At 43.9% G+C, this 12,620-nt stretch overlaps 1 protein-coding gene across 2 annotated transcripts in view; it reads left to right on the top strand.

The window, feature by feature from the left end:
- Nucleotides 1–12,620, top strand: part of DTWD2 (DTW motif tRNA-uridine aminocarboxypropyltransferase 2) — a 167,065-nt gene that overhangs the window by 55,579 nt on the left and 98,866 nt on the right. Inside the window, exons 1-2 of one of the 2 annotated variants that reach the window (XM_077746284.1) lie at nucleotides 8,932–9,145; nucleotides 9,824–9,840. The exons of the other annotated variant lie outside the window; for it this stretch is intronic. Of the exons in view, the coding sequence (XP_077602410.1) occupies nucleotides 8,939–9,145; nucleotides 9,824–9,840 (224 nt within the window). The 5' untranslated portion in view covers nucleotides 8,932–8,938. Of the gene's footprint in view, nucleotides 1–8,931; nucleotides 9,146–9,823; nucleotides 9,841–12,620 lie in introns of those variants that run through there. 2 annotated transcript variants of the gene reach the window in all.

Genomic DNA, 12,620 nt, shown 5'->3' on the forward strand with positions numbered 1-12,620 from the left:
ACACAGAATCCAAAGCAGTCTCCAGGCTCTGAGCTGTCAGCATAGAGCCTGATGTGGGGCTAGAACCCACAACAGTGATATCATGAGCCAAAGTCGGGTGCTTAACCAACTGAGCCACCCAGGTGGCCCTTAATAATTCTTATTTGAAAAAGGCCTCTCCCCCTCCTTTTCCCTCTTCTGTTTCAGGTAGTTGTGGGCGGTGTTTACATTTCAAAGACATGATAAGATTTATAACTTAAAGGGACAGTGGAAGAAGGTAAATCCCTCCTAGAAGGATTGGCTTTCCCAAGGCCACTAATTTGCAAGCCTTTTGAGATAACAGAATTTTTGCCACTGGAAAAAGGAATAGGTTACTTATGAATTGCCTCCAGGGCTGACTTTTGCTTTGCTAAAGATTTGTAAGATAAGGACAATTATTCTCAATTCCTCAAAAAGTTGGGTTGCAATTGAAATAACATTGTAGGTTCACCATCTATCCAAGTACACTATCTTCAATTTTCTGTCTTCCCTCTGGGTACAAAGTTCTAATTTTAAATATTTCTGACGGTACTGAACAACTCCCCTCACGTGTGAGAGGGGTTCTCAAAGAGAGTGCAAAGGATACTATCTTCCCAAGATCCAGAGTCAATTCCATAGATACCCAAAAGAAAGAACCAATAATTAGCTTGTCCCAAGCAGGCAAAAAGCTAAGCTCATTTACATAAAGTAAGACAATAGCTATCTCTAGGAGAAAAAAGATCAATAACCAACAGGTCCAGAATTGGAGAGGAAGAGGCAACTTGAAATTTTATTTTCCTCTTTCTACTGGACTAGAGATAATCAGAAAACTGATTCCGGTATGAATTTTCACCATTTGCTGCCTTCTGCCAGATTTTACAGGATCCCCTTGACAGGCTCTGGAATCTACCAGGGTTTCCCTTCAGCTGTTTACCAGAAAATCCCTCAGTCTCATAAAGTCTGCGAGGAGCCCATATGGGGGCCCTTCTTTGGAGGTTCATATGGGGGTTTCTACGAGGTCATTAACTTGGTAGACTGTTTTTTATGGTTGTGTAGCCTTTTTTTTAATGTTTTTATTTATTTTTGAGAGAGGAAGACAGAGAGACAGTGCCAGTGGGGGAGGGCAGAGAGAGAGGGAGACACAGAATCGGAAGCAGGCTCTGATAGGGAAAAATCTGTAACAAGATGGCTGACAGGACTGATAGGGAAATTCCTGTCCCTGACTGAAGACTCCCCTCCTGGGCTCTTCTTCCCACCCCGCTTGTCGCAGGCATTAATGAGGGATACAGAAGTAACAGACTATAAATTTTTCCCTCTGCTTATGCTCTGGGCTCAGACCTCTGGAGAGTGATCTCCTTTGAGCCCGTTGGTGTAAAATAAACCTCCTGCCTTCCAAGATCTCGAGTGCACTTGGTTCTTCTGCTGAATGATCCAGACCAGATTCCGTAACAGCTCCCGGCTCTGAGCTGTCAGCACCGAGTCCCTTAGGGGGCTCGAACTCACTCATGAATAGTGAGATTATGACTTGAGCCAAAGTTGGATGCTCAACCAACTGATCCCCCTAAGTGCCCCTATGGTTGTCTAGTCTTTACAGAGTGGAAAAAGAATTCAGCAGAACGTTAGCAGAATAAGTACTCAATGGAGGAGAGAGGGGAGCCCTAGGAGTTAGCCAGTCTTACAGTCTTGTTTCCCGTACCTCTTACATCTTCAATTTTTCATTAGGTTTTTGCAAAGAATCTTTCAATGACACTATTTTGGAACTTTTAAACCTTTTGGAGACTTCTGCTTGTCATTTAAAAGAGGTATACTGGGGCACCTGGGTGGCTCAGTTTGTTAAGCATTCGGTTTCAGCTCAGGTCATGATCTCATGGTTTGTGGGTTCAAGCCCCACATAGAGCTCTGTGCTGACAGCTCAGAACCTGGAGCCTGCTTCGGATTCTGTGTATCCCTCTCTTTCTGCCCCTCCTCCACTCGTGCTCTCTCTCTCTCTCTCTCAAAAATAAATAAACATTAGAAAAATAAAAGAGGTATCATATTCTGTTTAATTTGGGAACGCTTGTTTTTAAGTGCACTTTTTTTTGAGAGAGAGATTGAGATGGTGCAAATGAGAAAGGGGCAGAGAGAGAGAGAGAGAGAATCCTACAAGGGACAGAAAGAGAGAGAAGGAAAGAGAAGTGGGGCTCATGCTCGCCCAAAATGGGGCATAAGCTCACTCAATTTGGGACTTGAACTCAAAAACCGTGAGATCATGACCTGTGCTGAAGTCAGAGTCTTATCAACTGAGCCACTCAGGCACCTAAGTGTACTTCTTAAATGATCGTTCCTAATTGGAACATTCCCCATAAAGGCCATTGTATTTCTAGGCTGTCATTCCTCTGAGGGCTGACAGCCATTTGGTAAGACCCTAGATGCCCATGGGGTTAACCCACATTTCTTTCCAGCCATGCTAGCTGGAAATGGGGTGCAAGTCACACTTCTGTCTAGCCTTTTTTGGAGGCCCCCCAACCTGATGGCTACCAAGTAAACTTCTTTTGGACACAAAATGAGCTTGTAGATTTTTGGTAGTTTCTAGGACAACGGTTCTTAGATATAAAATAAGTGGGTGTGCTGGAAGGGGGAGTGTACTTAATTCTTTTGATTTTAAGGGTCCCATTCTATTATTATTTATGATTTTTCTGTTGGCTAAGCCTTTACCTCATGTGTACATTAACAGAAACCAACAGTACTGAGGAAATGGAACTGTGGAAACCAGTAGTACCTGTAACTGAACCAAGGCACCAATGTGAGTTTGCTCCTTGGTGAGTCACAAACTGCATCAGGCTGAGTTGTGGCACAAAGAAACTTTATTAGCAGCAAATAAGGAGATGACAGGGAATGGCTTCCAAAGCCATGACTCTCAGAGCAAGGGTGGGTGGTTTCCTTTTATTTGGGGTTAGGATGAATATTTATTTATTTATTTATTTACTATTATTTTGTTTAATGTTTATTTATTTTTGAGAGAGAGAGAGAAAGACAGAGTGCAAGCAGGGGAGGGTCAGAGAGAGAGGGAGACACAGAATCTGAAGTAGGCTCCAGGCTCTAAGCTTTCAACTTAGAGGTCATGAGGTCATAACCTGAGCTGAAGTCAGACACTTAACTGACTGAGACACTCAGGTGCCCCTAGGTTGAATATTTAGATAGGGAAGCCTTGTCATCCTATGTAGAGGTGGCATAAGGTCATGCACGTGACTTAAGAAGACATGCATACAGGAGTGCCTGGGTGGCTCAGTTGGCTAAGTGTCTGATTCTTGGTTTTGGTTCAGGTCATGATCTCATGGTTTTGTGAGTTGAAGCCCACATCGGGTTCCAAGCTGAGTGTGCAGAACCTGCTTCGGATTCTCTGTCTACCTCTCTTTCTCTCTGGCCCTCCCCGACTTGTGCTGACTCTGTCTCTCTCAAAATAAATAAATAAACTTAAAATAAATTTAAGAAAACATGCTTATACACACAGAGTATGTTGTATAAATGAAGTTTGTGCTCCTCCTTGAGCTGGGATTTTAGTATTAAAATGAGGGAAAGGTAGAGATAAGTCATTTAAAAAATTTCTTTTAATGTTTATTTTTGAGAGACAGTGAGAGTCGGGGAGGGGTGGAGAGAGGGGAAGACACAGAATCCGAAGAAGGCTCCAGGCTCTGAGCTGTCAGCACAGATCCCAACATGAGGCTTGAACTCATAAACTGTGAGATCTTGACCTGAGCCAAAGTCAGACGCTTAGCTGACCCCAGTGATAGGTCATTCTAGAGGTGACTCCACAGTCCATCTGTGCAGGTGAGAGAGGGAGTGGGGGGTTAAGCTCAAACTGGTTTGGGTGGATGGTCTGGGCCTGCTGGAAGTCCTTTCAGGGCAGTCTCTATTGCCGGAGGTGTGGCTTTGTTTTCCATTTCTCTGGGTTAAGGGATAAGCTGGAAAGAAGAGCGCCAGGAAGAATGTGAGACAGAGATTGGTGAGTATGAGCGGATGGGCAATAAAGGTCAGGTCTTGAGGTCTAGCTGGTGACAGAACCAAAGAACTAGGGACTGGGGAAATGACTGAACCAGCAGACATCAAGCATGTGGACTGATTTCCAAACCAACAGAGAAGTGTAGCTGTTATCAGCTGTTCCCAGCCTGGAATCTGAGGACGGAAACAACAGCTGGGGCTTACAACTTACTGGGGACTGTCTGAGAGAAGGCGCTGCGCCCACCACTAGCAATTTCCAGCATGGCCCATACCAGTGGACTCCAGTAATAGAGATGACTGACTGGAAGTGGGGACAGGAGTAAACCAGCAAACCCCAGTAAACTGGGACAGTAAATTGGGGTAGGGATTCCAATGTAGAACTGCAGACTGAACCAGGGGGTCAGGACTGGTGTTCTGTTAGAGCCTCTTGTTAGCCTAGGCTGATCCAATAACTGACCCTGGATGGGAAATCCTTCCAGGAGCTCAAACAAGAGTGAAACTCCAACCAAGGCAGGGGGAGGTGGGGGGGGGGGGGGGTGCTGACTTACCAAGGGCCCTTAGAAATGGCAAGAGAGACAGTGAAGTCAGAAAGGTTCACAGGCCTGTGGACCCATGAACTGTGTCATGTTTCCCTGAATGCTGTCAGAAGTTCACATCAGACTCCAAGGCTGCCACTGCATCTGTTAAATAACAAAAATGTACTGAGTAAATTTGGAGATATAATTGGCTTTATTAATTGATTCATGAATCATGCAGCACCCCATCTAGCAAGTAGAGGGGAACTCCAAAGGGCTGCAGAGAAGGAAAGGTGCGTAAAGGCAGGACCAGGAAGTCCTAAACGGAAGAAAGGATTGGGGCACCTGGGTGGCTCAGTCGGTTAAGCTTCCAACTTCAGCTCAGGTCATAATCTCTCGGTTTGTAAATTCAAGCCCTGCATCAGGCTCTGTACTGACAGTTTAGGGCCTGGAGCCTGCTTCGGATTCTGTGTCTCCCTCTCTCTCTGCTCCTCCCCTGTTCATGCTCTGTTTCTCTCTCTCTCTCTCTCTCAAAAATAAATAAACATTAAAAAAATTAGAAAAAAGGAAAAAGGATTATTTCAGGGGACATCATCTTCATTTGGGGATATATGGATCCTTTTATGTGGCTTGGCGGACAGGTTACTTCATTGGCACTGATCAGAAAATTCCTGACTGACTAGTTAAGACTACATTTCTGGGAGAAGCTATGACAGCAACCTAATACTGTTAGGTGTTAAGCCCCAGGTTGGTAGACTTGGTTTTGGTGACACCATTTTGGCCTGTGGTTTTCTTTTCAACACTATGGAAGAAGAGGCTGGAGAGATTTGAATTATAACAGAGACTCNTCAGAACATGCCACCCCAACACATATGGAACGTGGGCATACTGACTATTTGGGGTGAAAGGCACTTGGCAGAGAGCAAACACAAGAAAAACACGGACCTTCTTTCTTTTTCTTAAAAGAAGATGAAATTCCTCTATGAAAGATGTCCTTTCTACACCAGAAAGTAAGCACATTCTAATCATCAAGGACAGGAAGTTTAGATCAAGAGAGTTCCTTCCAAACAGACTGTGTTGAAATAATTTGCTTTGCTTTAGCCTGCCTGCATAGGTGANTTCAGAACTTCTTTGGATCCTCATCCCTTATGAAGGCTCCAAGCTCATGGAAAACTTCTCTTAAATACATTTGTTTGCTTTTCTCCTGATCTGTTGATCTGTCTTATGTGAATTTAATTCTAGGGCCAAAAAGAACCCTAAGAGATCTAGGAAAGGTAACAGTTTGCTTCTCCTATGAGTCAAAGGACATCAGTAACCTCTAGAAGCTGGGAACAGCCCTCAGCTGAGAGCCAGGAAGAAAATGACAACCACAAGGAACTGAATTCGGCCCCAAGAACGTGAATGAGGAGCAAAGAAAGGGATTCTCCTTTAGAGCTTCCAAAGGAATGCAGCCTGACACCACTTAGGTTTTAGCCCTATGAGATGTATGGCCAATTTCTAATATACACAAGTATAAAATAATACATGTGTGTTGTTTTGAGCCACAAAATTTGTGATAATTTTTTCTTACAGCATCGATAGAAAATGAACACAGCAGGAAATGTATCTTTATTTCATTCAAATCAAAGTTTATCCAATGTTGAATCTTCATTCTCCTGGGCTGGCAAGATATTCAATCCCAGACATTATTGAGGGCCTTTCTCTCACTGGTGACGTTCAGGGTCTCAAGGATCTTACCATGTGTTAAAACCTCAGGGAAGCTCCTGAAACCTTCTGTCATCATTTGCCACAGTCAGATGTCATTGTCCTTCACTTCCTGGTCCCATGGATTCTGGAGGGAGCATTAGGATCTTTACAAGGCTGGAATTGGTTCATCCCCTCTAGGCACATGAAATCTTTTCCTCATTTGTCCTATCTGGATGTTAAATCAGCTCTTGGGAGAGTGGTGGGAGTGGGGATGTGACTTTGGTTGCCTTCTGTCTCTCTCCCAGTTAGGAGAAATCTTTCTTGTAGCGGTTTTTGCTCTTACCCAAAGGGCACTTATCCATCCACACCTTAACACATACACACACACACAGCCACACACACATACAGACAGACATCCACACACTGGCCAGATATTGTTGTGTCTCTGTTTAGTTATTACCACTCACACTTTCCTGAGGCAAAGAAGCCAGGTTACCCACTGGGAGTTGGGAGATAAACAAAACACAAGTTAGTGTTTTAATAGATGATCTTGCAATATTCCTGCACTCAGAAATTCGTTGTATCCCTTGAAGGAACTTTTGCTCTCTTTCTTGGTGTCTTGGCATTTCCCAGATATTGGGTCACTGATGGTCTTCATTCTGATATGAGCCTATTCCAGGATGGTGACCTCACATAAAGTAGCAGCTGCTGGGTAGGTGATATATCTCCTTGGGCTTCTCAAGGTCAGGGTTAACACACTTGGATATTAGGTGAATTTCTTGCTTTCCAGAGAGCTGAATGACTCTTTTCTCCCAACTCTGGCTGCATCCCCGCTGCATGGGAGTTTTCTTTGATTCTGGTCAACGTCTGGGAGAACAGATTTATAGAGAAGTAAGGATGGAACAAGAGACCATTTCTGTGCCTATGACAATAATCTAAGAGAGATGAAGGGAGCTCAAACCAGGGAGGAAGTAATAGAAGAGGTAAGTGACTGGATTTTTGTTAGTTTGAAGGGTAAAGCCAAACGTCCGATTGGGTTAAATGGAAAGCCAAGTATAAGTAGGCTTGTCAAGACTGATTTGCCCTCACATATCTCACAGTTGGGAGGAACTTTAAATGGCTCAAGAGAACATTTCACATCTTGAAACTAGAGAAAAGTGTCTAAAGGTTGTCACATGAGAATTTCGTTTTGGCAGTTAAAGAATTGGTTCTCCAACCGAAATCTACAGCCAATATTTCTTTATTTTCTGATTCACCTCTCTCTCTAGAGTCTCTAGGTTTTCATTATCTCTCAATTTCAGATGGCATTAGGTGTCAGTCCTTTCTCCCTTCCTACATCCATCACCAGATGGGTCTTTCAGCCTTTTTCTGTCTCTCTCTTAGAATACTCTAAGACAAGTGCTGTTTCCAGTGGGAAAGAATGCAGAGTAATTAAAAATAATAGCCCTATATTCTATTCATCAGCTTGGTTTTAAGATGACTGAAAACCTCATACTGAAATAAACACTCTATTTTAAGAAGTACACAATACTCCTCTATTACTGTTAGTAGTAAATCTACTTTGTTTTATATTTAATCCTTTATAGCTCTAGACTCAAATAATTATGACTCCAAACTTAAAGAAGTGATGAAAACCAAGTTTAATTTTTTGTTTAGTTTTTTTTATGTTTTTTTTTTTTTTTTGAGAGAGAGAAAGAACGAGAGAGAGAGCAAGTAAGGGAGGGGCAGAGAGAGAGAGAGAGAGAGAGAGAGAGAGAATCTGAAGCAGGCTCCAGGCTCCCAGCTGTCAGCACAGAGGCAGATGCAGGGCTTGAACCCACTAACCAAGAAATCATGACCTGAGCTGAAGTCCCACGTTTAACTGACTGAGCCACCCAGGCGCCCCTAATTTTTGGTTTAATTGTTGAATACTCGTAGAAGTCACATAAAATATTAATAAATGTAAAGTATCAGCACCCATTTTGGGCAAGTAGTATTTCTGCTTTCCTTCCATGGTGGACTTCATTTTTGCTTTTAAAACACCTGCAGCCTACATTGCTGTTATTCAGGAGCTGTAAATACTTGGGCAAAGTAGTTATCTTTCTATGGCCTTTTTTCCCCTTCATCCATAAAATCTCAGCCCTTTGTTTCCTGATCTTAGGGGCTTCAGATCTAATTTAAAAACCTCACTGAACATTTGGTATCCATGGATAATGGTATGCTTGATACTGAAAAGGAATATCAAGATGTACAAGACACAGGACACAGGTCCCTGCCTTTCTAGACCAAGAATTTGGATGAAACGGACCAACCGTCAGTTGGTACAACTTCTCCCTTTTTGGTCTTTAGCTATCAAGTACATCAAGTGTGTATCAAGTGAGGTGTGCACTCAACCAGTTTAATTCTCAAACTGCCGTCCTACGGTGAAAAATGCAGACTTCTATTTAATTTTCACTTTTAAAGGGGGTGATTATGGGTTTGCTGTCTGAGGTGTTTGCGGAGGGGTTTCCTTTCTCTTGTCCCAGAGAGGCGTACCTAATTCCCACCTGCTTCCTAGGACAACCCACACTTCGCTTCCTGGTCTACTAGCTCACTGAGCACTGACCAATAGGTTCGGCCCGATTCCGCCGGGGGGCGGGACCTCGAGCCTGGGCTTAGGAGACCCGCCCCCCGTACGTGGCTTGCGTGCGTGACGCCGTGCGGCGCGAGGCGGTTTCTCCAGCGTCTGGCGCCCCCCGGCGGCAGCGAGGACTCAATGTGACAGCCGGACCTGGGCGCCTGCCATGGAGCCGCAGAAACAGGCGCGAACACCCGGGGACCCCGTCGTGTGGCCGCGTGGGCCCTCGAGGTCTCAGACCCCTGACGACGAGGAGCAGCCGGAGGGCGACACAGCACCTGCGGCGACCTCCCTGGGCGCGGAGGCGGACGACGCTTGTGCAGACGCGCTGTGGGAGCTGCCGGTGGAGCCCGCCGAGCGGAGGCCCGNGCAGGTGACCGCAGAGCTGGGGGGCGGGGACAGAGGCCCGCGGCGGCTTTCGGGGGAGGCTGCAGCGCCCCCTGCCGGGAAGGCGGCTACTCGGGCTCCACCCAGGGAAGCGCTGCCTCTGGTGTCTCCGAGCTTGTGTCCGCTGGTGACCTTGGAATCACTGTGAAATTGCCGTCACAGCCTTTCAGTAAGAAGCCGTTTTCCCAGATTCATGAACATTTAGCCTTACTTCCTGCTGGACACTGAACGTGTCATGGGATGAACTCTGCTGTTAAGAAACTTAAGAGTATGATACGGGAAGTAAAGGGTGATGACAGTAATATTTATAGGAGTAAACACTTTTATGCTTGAGTGACATAGTTATCTCACGGTTAAAAAAATAGCAAGAATAATTACAGGAGAGAGACAGTCAGGGTGGCTAGGAAAATAGTTAAGAAATGTCTTCTGAATTCATTTATTGAGCACCTGTGCTAGGTACCGTGCTAGGGCCTGGGAATGCAGGCACAGATAACACAGACATGGTCTCTGCCCTGATTGGGCACTTAACAGTCTAATGAAGAGACAATTTATGAAGCACGTAACGGTAACTAACACTGAATGCCCCCAGTATGTCCAGTTGTTTCAGTACCTTTTGGGATTACCTTGTTGTGCTGGTGTCCTTCAGGGTGGTGAGGATTGCAAGGATTGCTTTCCCTGCAGGTTTGCATCTCATGCTGTTCAGCTACTTGATGTTCTTTACCTTATGGGTGTTCAGGATCGTTTCGCTTGGTTCCTGAAGGTCTCCATCTTTCACCTGTCTTTCTGTTGCCCTCCACAATTTTAACAGTTAGATAGTGCCTCTGCTTCCTCACCTGGGGACGGATAGCTCAGCAGTTTGTCATCGCGTCCTGCCCTGCCCAGACACAGCTCTCGTTAAAGTCACCACTAATCTCCCTCAAATGAAATCCAGTGGATCCTTTTCTCTTCACTCTTTACTAGATCTCTTGGCGGCATTCTGGAGTTGAATACCGACTTCCTGAAACAGTATTTCTTTGGTTTCCCTTGGTTTATCTGATTTGTCTGCTTTTGTCTTCTTTGCCTCTTCTGAAAATCTAAATATTGGGCTTCCTCAGCTCTTGATTCTAGATTCTCTTATCTTATAACCCCACACATTTTCTACGGGCAAGCTTACCAGTTTTCATGCGTAAATTACCACCTCTACCCAAATACTTCTAGCCCAGACCTTTGTCCCGAGCTTCAGACCTATGCATTCATTTAACCAGCATTTATGGAATGCTTTGCAGATTCATGGTAATACAGTGCAGTCTATGCCCACATGGGTATTCAGTCTGTTACTGGATACAGGCAACAAACCAGCAACTAAATACATAATTATGGAACGGAAAGCAAAAGCAAACAAATTATTAGTGAAGCAAAGGAATGGGGTGGTGTGACGTAAAATAGTGGGATGGTGTCAGGAAATACTTCTGAGGACACAGCATTTATACTGAAGTTTGAAAGATGGCAAGGATCCAGGGAGGGGGAAAGCATTCGAAGGAGGAGAACAGAAGGCCAGACTGGTTTCATGTCTTTACCACCTGACTGCTTGGAGTATCTTATGTTGGACATTTCGACCTTCTCCCACGATTGGGTTGCAAGACCCGAGAAGAAGGGCTCTTGAGTGTGAGGATCTTTTTATATCTCCTAAATGTACTATTGAGGGTAAGATATTCACTATAGACTTTTGAGGAGGATGAATGATTTGTCCAGAAGGGACTGCAGATTAATGGAAGTGGTGTGCAAATACTATTTATTTAAACAAGCTCCCTAAAGGTGTTAAAAGATAACACCTAACAGTCTTACAGAAGGTCAATAGGATGCTCAAAGACAGGTATTACAAACATAAATCCAAGGCTAACTTTATCATGCTAGCTTTATCATCTAGTTTTTAGTCTATTTAGAACTGCTGAATATAAATGCTATATATAGGTATATTTTTTTTTTAAAGAAAATTAGTGTCCTACATTTAGCAACGATTTATAGTTTTTCCGATCCACTTCCCGCTCCCCTTAATACATTTTATTTTTTAGGGAAGTCTTAGATTCACAAAATTGAGTGGAAGGAGTAGAGACCCATCTTCGGCCCCCACCCCAGGTTGCTTCCCCCGTTATCAGAGTCCCCTGCCGGAGAAATACATTTGTTAAAATGGATGGATCATAATAATTCAGTGTGCATAGTTTTACGTTAGGGTTCACTCTTGGTGTTGTACGTATTTTGATTTCATTATAACATACAGCCACTATTATGGTGTAATATAAAGTATTTTTACTGCCCTGAAAATTCTCTTTGCTCTGCCCTTTCTTCCCTCCCTACACTTTAACCTAGCCTGCTTTTTGGAAAAATGAAAATGACGTGGATTTTAACTTATTTCCAGTTACATACGGTTAATATTTTAGGATTGTGATTCATTCCAACGTTTCTGCACTTTGCTTTTCCTAGTGAATTCTTGTACCTTTTAAAAGTTCTTCTCTCCCTTGGCACAGTATACATTTTATTTATTTTAATTGGTTTAATTAATTTTATTATTATTTATTTATTTTTACATTTTTTTAATGTTTATTCTTTTTTTTTAATGTTTTATTTTTATTTATTTCTAGGAGAGAGAGAGACAGCGTGAGCAGGGGAGGGTCAGAGAGAGAGGGAGTCACAGACTGAAACAGGCTCCAGGCTCTGAGCTGGCAGTCAGCACAGAGCCCGACGCAAGGCTTGAACCCACGAACCGCGAGATCATGACCTAAGCGAAAGTCGGACGCTTAACCGACTAAGCCACCCAGGTGCCCCTTTAATGTTTATTCTTTTGAGAGAGACAGAACATAGGGTTCTGGAAGAGGAAGAGGAGGTGGGGCAGAGAGAGAAGGAGGCACAGAATCTGAAGTAGCTCCAGGCTCTACTCACCAGGCATGAGATCATGACCTAAGCTGAAGTCAGACTCTTAACTGACTGAACCATCCAGGCACCCCTGGAGATTTTTTACATTTAGAAGGTTGTCACAAGTTTGACTTCATTAGGTTGCTTTAAAAACAATTTTTTTTTAATGTTTTATTTATTTTTGAGAGAGAGAGAGAGACAACATGAGCAGGGGAGGGTCAGAGAGAGAGGGAGACATGGAATCTGAAGCAGGTTCCAGGCTCTGAGCTGCCAGCACCAAGCCCGATGCAGGGCTTGAACCCACGAAGCGTGAGATCATGACCTGAGCCGAAGTTGGATGCTTAACCGACTGAGCCACCCAGGTGCCCCATTCATTAGGTAGCTTTTAACTCTAATAATTTATATTCTAGGTTATTAAAAAAATGCAAACTGGTTGGTGATACAGTGGTAAAAGTTTTGACTGGGAAGAGTTAAGGCCTCATTCTAGTAAACATGCTAGGCATCTTAATTATACTTTTACATCTTCTATAGATAAGGCCATAGGACAGAGTTAGAAACCACTTGCAAATCAT

The sequence above is a fragment of the Crocuta crocuta genome, unplaced genomic scaffold (assembly GCF_008692635.1).
Source record: "Crocuta crocuta isolate KB4526 unplaced genomic scaffold, BGI_CrCroc_1.0 scaffold218, whole genome shotgun sequence".
NCBI lineage: Eukaryota > Metazoa > Chordata > Mammalia > Carnivora > Hyaenidae > Crocuta > Crocuta crocuta.